Source organism: Myzus persicae, unplaced genomic scaffold (assembly GCF_001856785.1).
Source record: "Myzus persicae strain clone G006 unplaced genomic scaffold, MPER_G0061.0, whole genome shotgun sequence".
Taxonomy (NCBI): Eukaryota; Metazoa; Arthropoda; class Insecta; order Hemiptera; family Aphididae; genus Myzus; species Myzus persicae.
Window position 1 is genome coordinate 194,136 of NW_019102455.1, and position 14,536 is coordinate 208,671.

The 14,536-nt window shown below is 28.0% G+C and overlaps 1 protein-coding gene across 1 annotated transcript in view; it reads left to right on the forward strand.

The window, feature by feature from the left end:
• The first annotated feature begins 6,709 nt into the window (after positions 1-6,709).
• Positions 6,710-14,536, forward strand: part of LOC111032181 — a 53,717-nt gene continuing 45,890 nt past the window's right edge. Inside the window, exon 1 of the mRNA XM_022312421.1 lies at positions 6,710-6,844. Coding sequence (XP_022168113.1) covers positions 6,758-6,844 — 87 coding nt within the window. The 5' untranslated portion in view covers positions 6,710-6,757. The remainder of the gene's footprint in view (positions 6,845-14,536) is intronic.

Consider the following 14,536-nt stretch of genomic DNA (forward strand, 5'->3'; position numbering starts at 1 on the left):
TGATACTAGCGCCCTCTATGACCTGGTATATCATATACCCGCGATTATATAAATTATAAATATGTTTGTAAAGTTATGGTAACATGGTATAAGAGTTCTTACTGTAGAGGGCGCTAGTAAAACGCGACTTTTCGTCAGATTTGATAAGAACATTCGGCGCCGCTCAACGCTGTGATCCAATATAGGCCGACATGCAACCATAGTATCTATATCCGTGTTGCCAGTCCATATTATCTTAGTTCATGATTACGACGACACCAGTGGTAACACCGGTCCACATTTCTTTCGAGCAACTGGTTAGTGGTTATCAGTGGTGCTCCCATTGGCCGTGATATTGCGGTGCGCGTCGGACACATAAATAATAAAGACATGGATTGGCTATTCCACGATTTTAAAGTACCGGACGTTATGCGTTGGTAGTGGGTTTGTGTGGCACGACCGCTGTCACAAATAATTGTTACGGTAGTATAATAGTACGACTACTCATTACTATATTTGGTACGCGCTGCTAGTGCTCCAAAGAAATGTCGGCATCGGACACACACCACACGGTAAAGTAATATTATTGTTCCTCGAGTTTATTAATGAATATTTATAATTTCTTGAATCTCGATCATGCTGGGTCGTAAATTGTACAATTTAAATTAATAAAAAAATATGAATTTACTCTTTTGTTGACTTATTAGTTATTGATTTCTATTATTGTATGGATTTATCTAATTGTTGGATGTTAAATCCCAACCTCCAGGATCATTAGAGTGCACAATTATTATGTAATACTCATTACTTTTAGCACAGAATATAACTTTTAGAATATGTACTAATAACCTAATTTGGTAAATGTACAACATTATGTGAGTCCGGTTCGTCTGTATATAAAATATAAAAGGTAGGTAATTTTTAAAAATGTATTTACTTTGTACCACACAGAATGAATATATACTTTTCAAATACTAAAACACAATGATATACAGACATACCGACAGACCAAAGCAACTTCTACTGTAAGTCAGTCACCACGCTGTTGAGATAAAGTTTTTCTGTTTGTAAATTACGGCTTGTATTAGATATTTAGGTAAGTAGGTACTATTAAGATTTACAGAAAAAAAAAAACATTTTTAAAAATCGCCAACTAAAAGAAAATTTCACGTCTTTAACTAACAAATATTTTATTAAATACTCAATGAATGAAGAATGTTCAATTAAATTACTATTCATTTTTCAAAATTCTCAAACAAGAAACAAAATAAGTATTATTTAAACATGTAATAGAAAACAAATCAAAAGTTTTAAAAGGTTTTAAATTTGTCAAAATATTTTTAAAATTCCATTACTTAAGTATCTCTAAAAAAAAATACATTATAATGAATGTCTAAAAGTGTTTAATTCATGTTTTTAATGTAATTTTGTATGTAATTTTTAATTTAATTAATTAATTTTTTTATTGAAATAAAACAATCATGATGTAGTTCAATATTGTAATACAAAATAAATAATATTTTTGTAATGATTTTATTTGATCATGATGGTTTTTGCTATAATGATTGGAAACAAAAATTAAGTGTTAATTAATCCTCAAGAATTGTTCATGAACATTTGAAGTTCAAATTATTATGAAATGTATATTTTGCATAAAGTAACTAAAGTGGTTTTGTTGTTGTTCAAAAAGTATTAACTGTAAGAACTCACAATTTTACCTACACAGGTACTTAAATATTATCATTGTCTAAACTTAATGGCTATTTAAAAATATTTAAACTAATTTTAAGCTATTTTAAAACACATCTTTATTATTACAAATAAGTTAGAAAATTAAAAAACTTTTTCATTAATACAACCACATTATATAAACGAAAAAATATATTTAATAAAAAAATACTATTGAATGTAATAAAATTATAATACAAACATAAAAAGATTATAAATGTCAATAAAAAAATGTTCACTTAGTTAAAGGCTTAAAAACAAAATTAATTGTAACTTGTAAATTGTTCTTATAGCTACTTTAAAATATTAAAGTTGAATATGCAAGATTTTTTTTAAGCATTCAATGTTCAAATTTGGATTAAATTATATAGTTAGACAAAAAATAACAATTTTGTTATTTTATTTTAATTTAAAAATATTATTTATGGGTAATTTTAAAAACTTTTAAGTACTGTTATAAATAGGATTATATTTTACACACTTTAAAAATTTTAAAAATATTTCAATATTCCACTTATATAGCCTTTTATAGTTTCTAAATGGCTAATTTTGACGACCAAGAAACTTAACTATTTCAAAAACCTAATTTATAACATGGGTATTATCTAGTATTTAATGAAAGTAGTGTGTATAAAAGCGTCAACACACTAGTGTAAAATTGATTTTTGTGACTTGTGAAAATCGTGACTATATTTTACAGGTATTTTACTATATTTTTCTTTAATTTTTTTTGTAACCAATGTAAAATCTCACGAGGAACCTTGTTTTGAATTTTCAAGCTTTTTGGCCAAGGAACAAAAATTTAATACTAACATAAGACGTGTCAACCCTGCCAACCGTCGAAATCCGTTTTTGCTGAAATCGGATTTTCCCATCACTCATTGAAAATAAAACTTTGGGCGATTTTTCGTAAATATTTATATTTATGTATTTGATATGCAAAAATAATAAATTTTTCTTCAAGTATCAAGTTACTCTTGAAATGTCAATTGTTTTTTTTAAAAACTGCATGGTGTTATACTTATATAGAGGTATAACGTTTCGAGCCCTCCGGGTTTCCTTGTATAAAACGTATACCTGCCAACATAGTTTTTTTTAAGCACCTTAAGCCACTGTTATGCTTAAATTATGCATTTATTCAAATGTTTTGATTTGTAATATTTTTTAGGCATGGTATGAGTATATATAAGCGGGGTTTTTTAAGTCTATAATTTGAGGACAATTAGTGATCATGATATAATACGTTAACCTCAATGTATAATATTCAATAAATCGTTTGTCAACTTGTTGGGTAGTGTCGGATAATTCCTTGACTATAGTAGGTTGGAAAATGAGAAAATCGATTTTGTCAAAACCCGAAATTGCGTAAAAATTCCAGTTTTCTTGAAAAGTACTAGATTTTTTTTTTACATTTTACCCTTCACCCATCTAAAATGTCCAACTAGATCCAATTTTCTACCAGAAACCACCTTCAAAATCGAAATTAGATGCATTTTTATTTTTTACCACCAGGATTTATTGGTGACGACAGGCACAATGATAAAAGAACGCACATTATATTTTGAAAAATGAATACAATATTTAACGCTCCGCTCAGAATCTAAAAGTATTAACAATTCTCACCATTGGTCATCGGAGTACAATTAATGTATAATATCTCGTCTCCTCGTCAAAATTATTAATTTTTTTGTTATAAATTTATAATGTTAGTAATAATTTTTGAAAACCAGAAAACCAGATGAAAAATAAAAATGTAAGCGTCAGTGACAGTATATCAAGATAGCGCAAGCTAGCGTCAAAAATGAGCGTTGAGTTGTTCAAAACGACGCCGATACAATTCATAGATGACGCTGCTGTTATCGTACAGGCACAGATTTTCTAATATCCTCACCGCCAATTTCAACATTACATGGTTGGACAATCCCAATATATTTATTTTTATACGTATTACCATAATATAGTTCCAAATTATTAATGATAAATATTATCAACAAAAAAAAATATGTAGAATTAATTAAAATAAATTAAATTAATGTCTCCTGGTGTGGTTACGTTTCGTTTCTGAATACAAGCATCGGTCGGTGTCACCAGTTCTCGGATGGGTTACCATCCGAGTTTTTAGTGATAAATCCTCGCCACACAAAAACGTATTCGAATTGACCATACCCTCACCGGCAGTAATAAACCTACTAAACCTAAAAATAGGCAATAGCTAATAGTTGCCGGGATAAGTTAAATAATAAAAAATTAATTAATTAAACTATACTGTCGTATTTGTAGCATTCATACTTCAAAACAAAACAGAAAACGATTAACCTATCCGCCCTAACCAGACGGGTGTTTTGGGTGTTGTAATCTTAACCTTTTTTTTTATAAAAAAAATATATTTAATATATAAGATGTAACTGAATGACCGGACAAATGAAATAACTTTTGTTCTAACGATAAAAATGTATGTTTTTTATTAGGTATAATTAATAGATACTTGTCTTAGGCTCTACAAGTACAGCATACAATTTTTTTTTAGAAAAAATCTGAATAGTCAATTTTTAAATCTTATTTTTATTTATTTTTTTTACAATTGTTTGAAAGATAAATTTTTTTTGGAATAATTTGAATTTCAACTTAATAACTTTTTTCAAACAATTCTTTTTGGGGATTCTTAGACACAAGTAAATCTTAAATTGTTTATGATCCACATAATAATTTTTATAATTTTTATCACACATCAAATAAATATCAATTTTTTATTTTTCATTATAATAGGTCTCCTGTTAATTCTGTATTCAGATTTCAGGTATCAAAAATATTTGTTGCCACATATGGTTCTATTTTATTTTTGATAATATTATATTATAAGAATTATATATTATTATAATAATTTATTACTATAACGGAGGTTGTGTGTGATGCACCCTGTCAAGTGATAATTAAATATAAAGTTAAAACACACCTCAAAAAAAATTATTATATATACGAACCTATCGACGTATGTGTTAACCTAATATATTGAGGGCATTTTCAATTTTGGATTGAATAAAATATATTTTAGTCATACTTCTATAGTTAATAATAATAATTCACTAGTAACAAATTAGTAATTTTTACAATAAGATGAAGTGTTCAAACAACTTTATAGGCTGTCTGTAGGTATAATAATATATACTTAGCCGCTTAGGTACTATTCGTTATTACGACGTAATAATATTTTGTCTCCGTTAAAATTTGAACTGAGTGATTATAAATTGTAATTATTTTACAATGATGTGTACAACATTAAAATTTAAAATCACGTACAAAGTACGTTTTCGACGTGTTACATTTTCGCTTAAATTCAAATATTGTCAAAATATACGTTTAACATAATGCTATGTTTTTGTGAAAAATTAGTTCAGCATACTGTAATTACTATTAACAGAAAAATAAATTAGTACTTAAGTAATACGCATTGTGGTATATTTAAATATTTTACACTATAGTAATACAGACAAATTATAAAATATCCTTAGAAATAGATGTGCCAACACACCGCTCGAAATTGTTTTTCGTATGCAATGATTCATCATTTCAGAATTTCAATTTGACCCATCCTGTACAGTGATCAGTGACCAACTCAATAACGAGGTAGACTCGAAAAGTCGAAACCTTCATAAGGCTGAGCGACTTCTTGGTTTTTAAATTTGAATTTGAATATTCTTTTGTCCATCCACAAGAGCCGTTGATAAATTATAATTATGATAATTGACACCTGTAAACTGTAGTCGTGTCATATTGTCTTCAATCAATTATTTTCAAACAGTAATAATATGAGCTAGTATTTGTGTTACTTGTTTTTGCTGTTTTGATGCACTGCTTATATATATGTAATATGCCACCGGACAGTCTGTTAAGTATTCGGATAGCAGGCACACGTCATGGCGGTATTAATTTAACGACTGCAGTAATAACTCATTATTTCGAAGAGTGTATTAACACAAATCTATGCATATGTGGGTCATGTTTCTGAGTGTAATTGAGTAAATAATTAACATTCTAAATGCAAAATGCAACTTGACCGTAGCTGGGCCGTGGGGATATCATTTTTTTTATTCGGCTCAACGATGATGCGCTGCATTAATATTTTCTTAGTTTTATTTTTACCTATAGGACATACCGAATTGATTGCAGATAAATGTTTATTGTGGAGAAGGATAAGAAGAATATCCTAAGATAACATCACCTCCGCGGTAAGGGTTTGGAATTTCAAGGTTATATACTTGAGCGTATCATACCAAATAATATTCTAAAATAAATTCGTGCATATTATGCGGTCATGTTTCTGAATGTAATTGAGTAAATAATATAACGTTCTAAATGTAAAATGCAACCTGACCGTAGCTGGGCCGTGGGGATATCATTTTTCCACACGATTCAACGATACCCTGCGGCCAGCATTAATATTTTCTTAGTTTTGTTTTTGCCGCGAGTGGACATGAAAAAAGATTGCAGGAATATATTGCGGAGAGGGATAAGCGGAATATCCAAAGATAACCAATTCCGCGGCTCAGCGATGAGGGTTCGAAATTCCACTGTTACTTCATCGCATTATACTATGGGTACATACAGTACTGTACAGGACAGACGTGGGTAGGTCTACCGATCTTCGCTGCAGAGGATCCTGCACTAGGTATACTTAATATATTGATAATATATTATATATTATTATTTATTTTGTTATTTTATAACCGTAGCCGTCGCGTTTATGGCCTCTGGTTTTGGACGTAGTCACACAGGTTTTGGATAGTCTGCCGGCTGGACAACGCGCGATTGTCGACGAGATCCAAAAAACCCTTCCTAGTCTAGCGGTCATCGCGCAAGTCTGGCGGCTCCGCCGTCATAACAACACAGGCGCGCGCCTCCCGTCGCCGCTGACGTCGTGTCGCCCTCCGGCCCCGAAAACTACCCCACCCCCTAGGTACCCTCCTCCCCTTAAAACCCTTCTCGGCGACGCGTACGACACATTCGCGGCAGTGTTACGGCGTTCGCAGTGGTACGACGTTCGGCCGTCGACATGGACGCGAAGCCCGCAGATCACCGGAAGTCCAAACGCGATTTCCGATACGCCGAATCTCAGCTCCGGAATCTCAACACGAAAATCGTAAGTGTTCAGCTCTGCCAGTCTGTTAGTCTCTGTCTCTCTCTCTACTATAGTTGACCTCGTGAAATTTAATTTTTATCCGAAACATGATAAGTGGGACGATTGTCTGCCACCTCACTGTTGCACATTATAATCATAAACATGTATATTGAATATATTATAATATTAACTTATAAACCTAGGTATAAATAATACAGATCGTGGTATACCGTTATAAGTACCTGATACCTATAGTTTATTATTCAATTTTATGGTTCATAAATATTCTAAAAATATTGTAATAATGTCTTTGATCGAGATCCTCTGTGTCCTAGATCATTTGTATAGCAATATGCATCAATTTGGCTATGAACCTTGTATGTTCGTTTGTAATATGGGATTGAACAGACAAAAAACCCTGTTATTACTAGAAATATTCAAATTATAAATGAAAAAATAATATTAATATAAATCAGTTAACAATTAAAATATAATTGTTATTTGAGTTTATATTAAAATATTATTAAAATACTATAAACAAGTTTCAATGAGATGATATAAGTCTGATCGGTGTTATTTTAAAAATTAAAACAGTAACGCTCAAGATTCAAATGCCAACCAGTAGAATCACCGATACATGGATACATTATAATATACAAATATACTAAATGAAAAATAATTTACTTAACAATAATTTTTTAACAATTGATTTAAACTGATTATCTAAATAAATTCGATGAATTTGTCAATTCTTTCAAATAATAGTAAGTTCGTTTTATTTGAATAAAAACTACCCCAAACATTAGATTGCCTATGTTTAAGTTAACTTTAGAAATGTTGATAAGTAATGTTAGAAAAATATTTACATTTTAATTTTTCTTTTTAAGCTTCTACTTATTATTCCGTAGTAATCTTTACTATAATACAGTTTTTATTTTATTTCATCAACAATAGTTGGTGAATAAACAAAGCAGTTATAAAAATGAATAGGTAATAAACTTTTTAATGCAAATATATTTTTTTTTATAAAACTACACCATGGTTTTACATAAATAGTTTGCATATTTCTAACAGTTTCCCCGTAAAGATATTCCATGTTTTTATACCAAAAGGTTAAAAAAATGCAATATTAGCTTAAAATTTAATTTATTTTCATAATGATTTACGAATACTTACAAGATTATAAACTAAAATTAAAAACAAATTCTATACTACTCCTGGCTGTAACGCCAATTGTATGAATAATATTTTTTTTAAACATTACGATCAATGGTCAATGGCCCATATTTAATAAATTACGGGTGTAAATCATTGTCTGGTATAACTTATATAGGTACTAAATAATTAATTTTATACCTACTACAAAAATACTAAATACACACGTTATACACTTAAGACGTTTCCCATTAACTAATAATGCTATGTAGTATCCTACTCAAATAGCATTAAATATCTAAAATATTAATACGACGAGAAAAGCTAACCAAAAATAATATAATGTTGTATAATACGTCTTGTGTGTTGTATGCAATGCGATCACTACGGTATAAGACGTAATTCGTTGTTAGATTTAAGAATATAAATCGGGATTTGTTAGATTAAATTTTATATTTTAGATAAACAGAAAAAAAAATGTTCACTTTATATTGATTATGGTTCACTGGTGTAGAATGTTATTAGCTTGTACTATAAAAATTGAATGAAACTAATAAAAGCTATAGCACTAACTGATGTGTTGCACAAATATAAAAATAATTATCGCTAAGAGTTTTATTTTTAACTATTTAACATCACACTAAATAATAGTTAATTCTAGAATTCGAATTAAGTAGGGATTTTCAAAAACTTGTAGATTTGCTTATACCATCTGTTGACTAGTGTTTTAATCAGATCGAATAGGCATGAATGATTTTTTTAAGACATAAATATTGTACTGGTATTTTTCTTTGAAAGTCTGTATACGAATTTTGAATAACTTAGTTGCAATTTAACTGATTTTTTGTCTTGATGAAATCATAAGCAATCACTAACTGTATTTATCATACAACATTTCTCATGACAATCTACATAACTTATTGAATTAAATCCAAAGGTTTTCCACAATATCTAGGGGTCCTTAAAATAAACATTTATACAAATATCTCAAACTTTTAATTTTTAAATATCCTAATTTTTTATAGTTAATTTTATAGTCCTTTTCATTTAAGTTTAGAATTGTTCGTACAACTGTTGCTCTAAAATCAGAATTCACCAACTCAAATAGAGCCACATTAAATTGTTATCATTATCGTGGTTTTTTTTTAGATAGGAAATGTACTAAATACTTTTTTACTTAAACAGTGTTAAATATTTATTATATTTATTAAGACGAAAATGCTATTGAATAATACGTCATGATAATAAATAATAATACAAATTCAAATTTTAAACTATAATTTTCTATAGATATTATATTAAAAATTGTTCTATTACCAACATTTGATACGAAAACACGTATTTATATTTTTTAATTACATTTTAAATTACATTCATTTAGCAAAATTATTTTTAACAATAGGTGTTGTTATTTTTAAAAATACAAGCTTAACTGCACATGTACGTATAACGGATGAGTTAAAAATTATATAATATGTTCCTATAAATGTGTATTTAGGGACCTTCTAGCTTGTCAACAATGTCCCGATACAACCCAACATAATCCGGAAGAGAAATGTATTGTTATATTATGAAAAAAATATCACACTGGATATATATATATTTGTACGGTAGATAGTACTAATAACTTACAATTTTATATTTTGGCATTTTTACGAATATGATATCCATTTTTACGAATATGAAATCCATTTTTATGTGTATATAAAATTCTTATAAATTATAATACACTACATTGACTTAGTTTTATATTTTCTATCGTTCTGTATCAGAAACTCTTGCAATAGAATACTAACAACTACCATATTATTATATTTTTAATTTATATAAACGATCATATTATAAACTCTATAGTGTCTATGTATAGTGACAATTAATAACATATTTTTTTATTACAATAGGTATTGTATTAGTATTAATTTAAATTTAAATTCGAAACTATTTAACATCATATCACACATGTCCTATTGTCCTATATTAGTTATATTACTTATTATAATAATATTTACTATTACGATCTACTGCAAATGCATTAGGTAGCATTTATTGAACACTATTAACAATAATGTTAACACGCATCTGAGAATGTTTACCTACGTGATTGAAATTGTATTGTTTTATTTTTAGACGAAATATACGATTTTGTATTAAATTCCACTGAATCTGTTTTACTTTGAAAATGTGAATAATAAAAATAAATTGAGTATAATTATGCCATTACATAAAACTAAATGTTAATATATTCACAATCCACCCCTCAACATCCCATAGCTAAAAATGTACTCATTTATTACTCTTTCAAACCCATTATTTTTAGTTTCTGTATCCGCATTATTACAAAATACGGTCCATACTTTTGGAGGAAATGTTATAAATAAGTTATAGCTAGCTTATAAAACGCTTATAATACCTAGTATACAATTTTGAAAACATGATGAGAAACGAATTAATGGAGAAAAAATACTAAAAGTGATAAAACTTACATTTAGTTTTAAAAAATAATAATTAATTCAGACCAATGAATTACATTTAAAACATAGGTATTACGAGTAAAAATATCAAAATACTTGAATAATTTTCTACGTTATTAAATTACTTATATTTTACTATCTTATCCCTCATAAATTATTTATCTTTTATAAAGTTTAAAAAACTAATTTACTATTATTTTTAAAGTAAAAATTATTTTACAATCAGTTCACTTTTGTAAATGACAAATTATATAGAAAAAAAGAAAATGTTATAAAAAAATACTTAGATTATTTTTTATTCAATATGAGTCATAGGTTTTTAATACTTTGTAATTTTAAACAATGCAATTAATGAATAATTAATTTGCTTACATATTTATTATATTGGTAAGTAAAATTAATACTTTTTCTATTAAAATAAATACGTGTCCACATTATAGCATACTTGCACGAGTTACTCATAATTCAATTCAAAATAAAGTAAAAATTTAGAAATCATTTTACTTAGCCAATTCGTTTTAAATTTCAAAAAAAATATAAGACTGAACAATGTCCAATAATTTATTATGTTTTTTTGTTAGATTAGAGTTGGAATAATTTACTACCTATTCAAAAATATTTTGTGGAATCGATAAGAAAAATAGAGAATTTAAATATATATTAATATATTTATGGACACAACATTGTGATAGGTATATTAATAAATTATGTGAAAACATTATATTCTCATTCTTTCAAAATGGATACTTTATATCATTTATATATTTTTAATTTTGTAAAATGTATTGACAATCAATACCAAAATATTTTAAGAGTTTAATATTTGAAAATGTAGTATTTAAGATGACAAAAAATGATAGCATAATATTTTTTCGTAAGTAAGATTTACGATTTGTTTTATTTATAAGTGTCGAAATTTATGTTTTTATATTTTTGTCTAAAATACGCGTATAATAGGAATTTAGATGTCGCTTTCTGTTTCCAATGTTTAGTGAAATGATAATATTGATGAAAACAGATTTTAATACATCGTTAAGTGCATACGAAAAGTAGATGTGTCAACATTTTTTATTTAATCATCCTAAATAAGTTATAGGTATTAAAAAGGACCCGAATTTAATTTTTAGAATTTAGATAAGTCTGAAAAATCCGTTTTCAGAATTCTTGTCGGTTCACTATATAGATCAATCGGTACGTTGAAAACAGAACACATCTAAATCCCTATGTTTCGAGTGTTGGACAAAGACCAAGAATCACCACTTCCAATCTCCTTTATCCGCGTATTTTAATTTACGAATATAGGATTTAAAGTTCAATGGGAAAAATTTTAGTATTTTTTTTCATAAAAAAATATTTATAAGTGTAAAGAATAACAAGCACACAAACCGTAAGTTTTACCTTTCGGAGTATTATTTGATTGAAAACGTTTTTTTTTATCTTTTTTAAACTGTGAATATAAGAGCTTTATTTAGTTTAAAATTCTTGAGGATTAATAAATTATATATTCCATATTTTTAATTAAGGCTTTTGAATTTTGCTCATGTTCTGAGTAAGTTGTTGCCAGCACCTGAATACCTGATGCACATTTTGATAAGCCTGACATTTTGACCTCAATGTTTGAACACTTTGAACTGATGGCCATTTTCAATGTTTTATTTATTTTGATTGATATAGGTAACCTAACCTACGTCATAAATTTATAAGTTAATAACATTTATGTAATGTATATAACAGTTTTAAGAAACACATTTTCATTAAGATATTCACGTTAACTATCAACTGATAAACAGTAATTATTATATTGTACCTACCTACTAAAATAAAAATCTTTTATAGCTAAATTATTTTTGAAATAATGAAAACTAATAATTAGGTAATGATTGTTTTAACCGACTTACTGAGAAAAATGCAATCAGTCGTACAGTGCAGTAAATAAAAGAAACCAACGACCGAAGTAAATTCGAAATTCGTTTTAAATCTCGTGTTCATATTATTGGTTTTCAATCTCAAGTGCATAAAAAAAATCGTTTTTAAAATCATGAAAGAAATGCGCTTCTTGAATTATAAAAAAAAAAATGAAACAACAGTACGTCGTGTCAAAATACGGATAGAAAGAAAGCCACTAAATTTGGTGTGACAGTTTCAAAATGTTTGACAAGGAACAACAGTACAACACTATGTCAAGAGGGTGTTTAAAGAAACTGTAAGGTTAAAAGTGATCGAAATGTGTTTCAGCTGAGCAATTCCTGAAGATTAAATAAAACATATAATATATAGAAACTTGAAAGTTATCGTATTTTCTTTTTTTATTCAACTTCACTTCAAATAATTTATAATCATAATAGCTAGGTAGGTAATAATAAATAATTAGTGCTTAATATATAAAAATAAATTACTGACAATATATGTATGAGACTTTTAATACTCAGAACGTGGTCTCTGTATTTTTAATTTTTAATTTTCTAGGTAAAGAAGTTTTCATTTGTAATAATAATTGCGACGATTATAATATCTATTAAATAGTTCTACATAATATTATATGTTTGACCGGAGAACAAGTGCTGCCATCCCCCACCCCCGGGGCATGGCAGAAACCTACGGGTGCCCCATTCGAAATTCTGCCAAAAAACAAACACACACGTGTTCCCCCCTACCGTTCCAAAAAATATACAATACAAACTACAATACAAATCCTACTACAGCTAATGGCCTCAGTTGCCAAGTTCAATAAAAAAAAAAAAAAATATTATATGTTTAATATTTTATAATTAGACAATATATAATACGCGAGGGTACTATTTTAAATTAACAGGTAATAATAATTAAAAATATAAAGTAATATACTAATATTATTATTACCGTTCAATTTAAATCTATACATACAACCATTTTAGATTTTTCATTAAGTATAAAAGATTTTCTATAGCTCTATATTTAACTATATGTACTTATGATAATAGCCAATTATTACTTAAACAACCGTTACTATACAATTTTATATTAGATATGTAAATACATAAAATAAATTAAAAACTATTATTTCAGTTAATTAAATTTATTTATTTAAATTTCAAAAATAAATTTTAATTTACTGGTGGGCAAAAAAGCATGTAAGGTTTACCTAACCTTATCTAACCTTATCTAACCTTACTGGTTTTTCAATGATAAAAATTTTTTTTGTATCCTATTAACTTACTTTTATGGGATTATTAAAATATTAGGTTAAGAATTCTGTTATATCAAAAGAAGTGTTGAAATCCGAACACTGTTAAACAATCATAAATAGTTCTTGAAAAATTTCTTTTTCCTATTTTTAAGTTTTTAAGTTAAGTGTTAAGATTTAAAAATATTGTAATAATTGAACATCTGTTTTTTACTTGTAAATTGGATTTTAATACTATATTTATTTGAAAAGTGACTTGTACAATTATAAAATAAGGTGAACACACATTCTCTTCAACCGTGGATCATAACTGCCATAAATAATTTATAACGTAGATACAACCAGTGACATTGACCGGTACCGGAGGGCGTTGGTTCTCTAGTGTATTGTCTAAATCCATACTGCTACCTCCCGGGGCTCACTAATAGTATGACGTGGTTTATGTCGTTAAAAATATTTCCCCGGTCCCTTAGAGGTGAGATCTAAGACCTCTAGCGATGGGTTTGTAGGATTATCCATTGTTGGGGATTTCATAATTTTCCACTACGTTACCAACACAATCCGTCAGCGAGCTCTACGGGCTACGAGTTACTACTAAGTTTTCCCTCATCTGCTGTCAACCCAAACCAAATCCGGTTTTCTCGGACACTCCAGGCGAAATTGGGAGTTAAATCAGTCGGTACGTCAATGAAATCGTATTAAAGTCACCCAGTTGCGTTGACAACTGCAGATGACGTATAATAAAACTGCGGCCGACCGCTTTTGTTCGCGATACTAGTTGATGAATTATAAACTTCTAACACTGGAATGTACAGCATTATATACACTAAGGTACATCACCTAGACTTGTCCATATTGTACTTATAAGACTTGCTGGATGGTCTTGACTGCGGATACGAAAGTATATATATATATATATATATA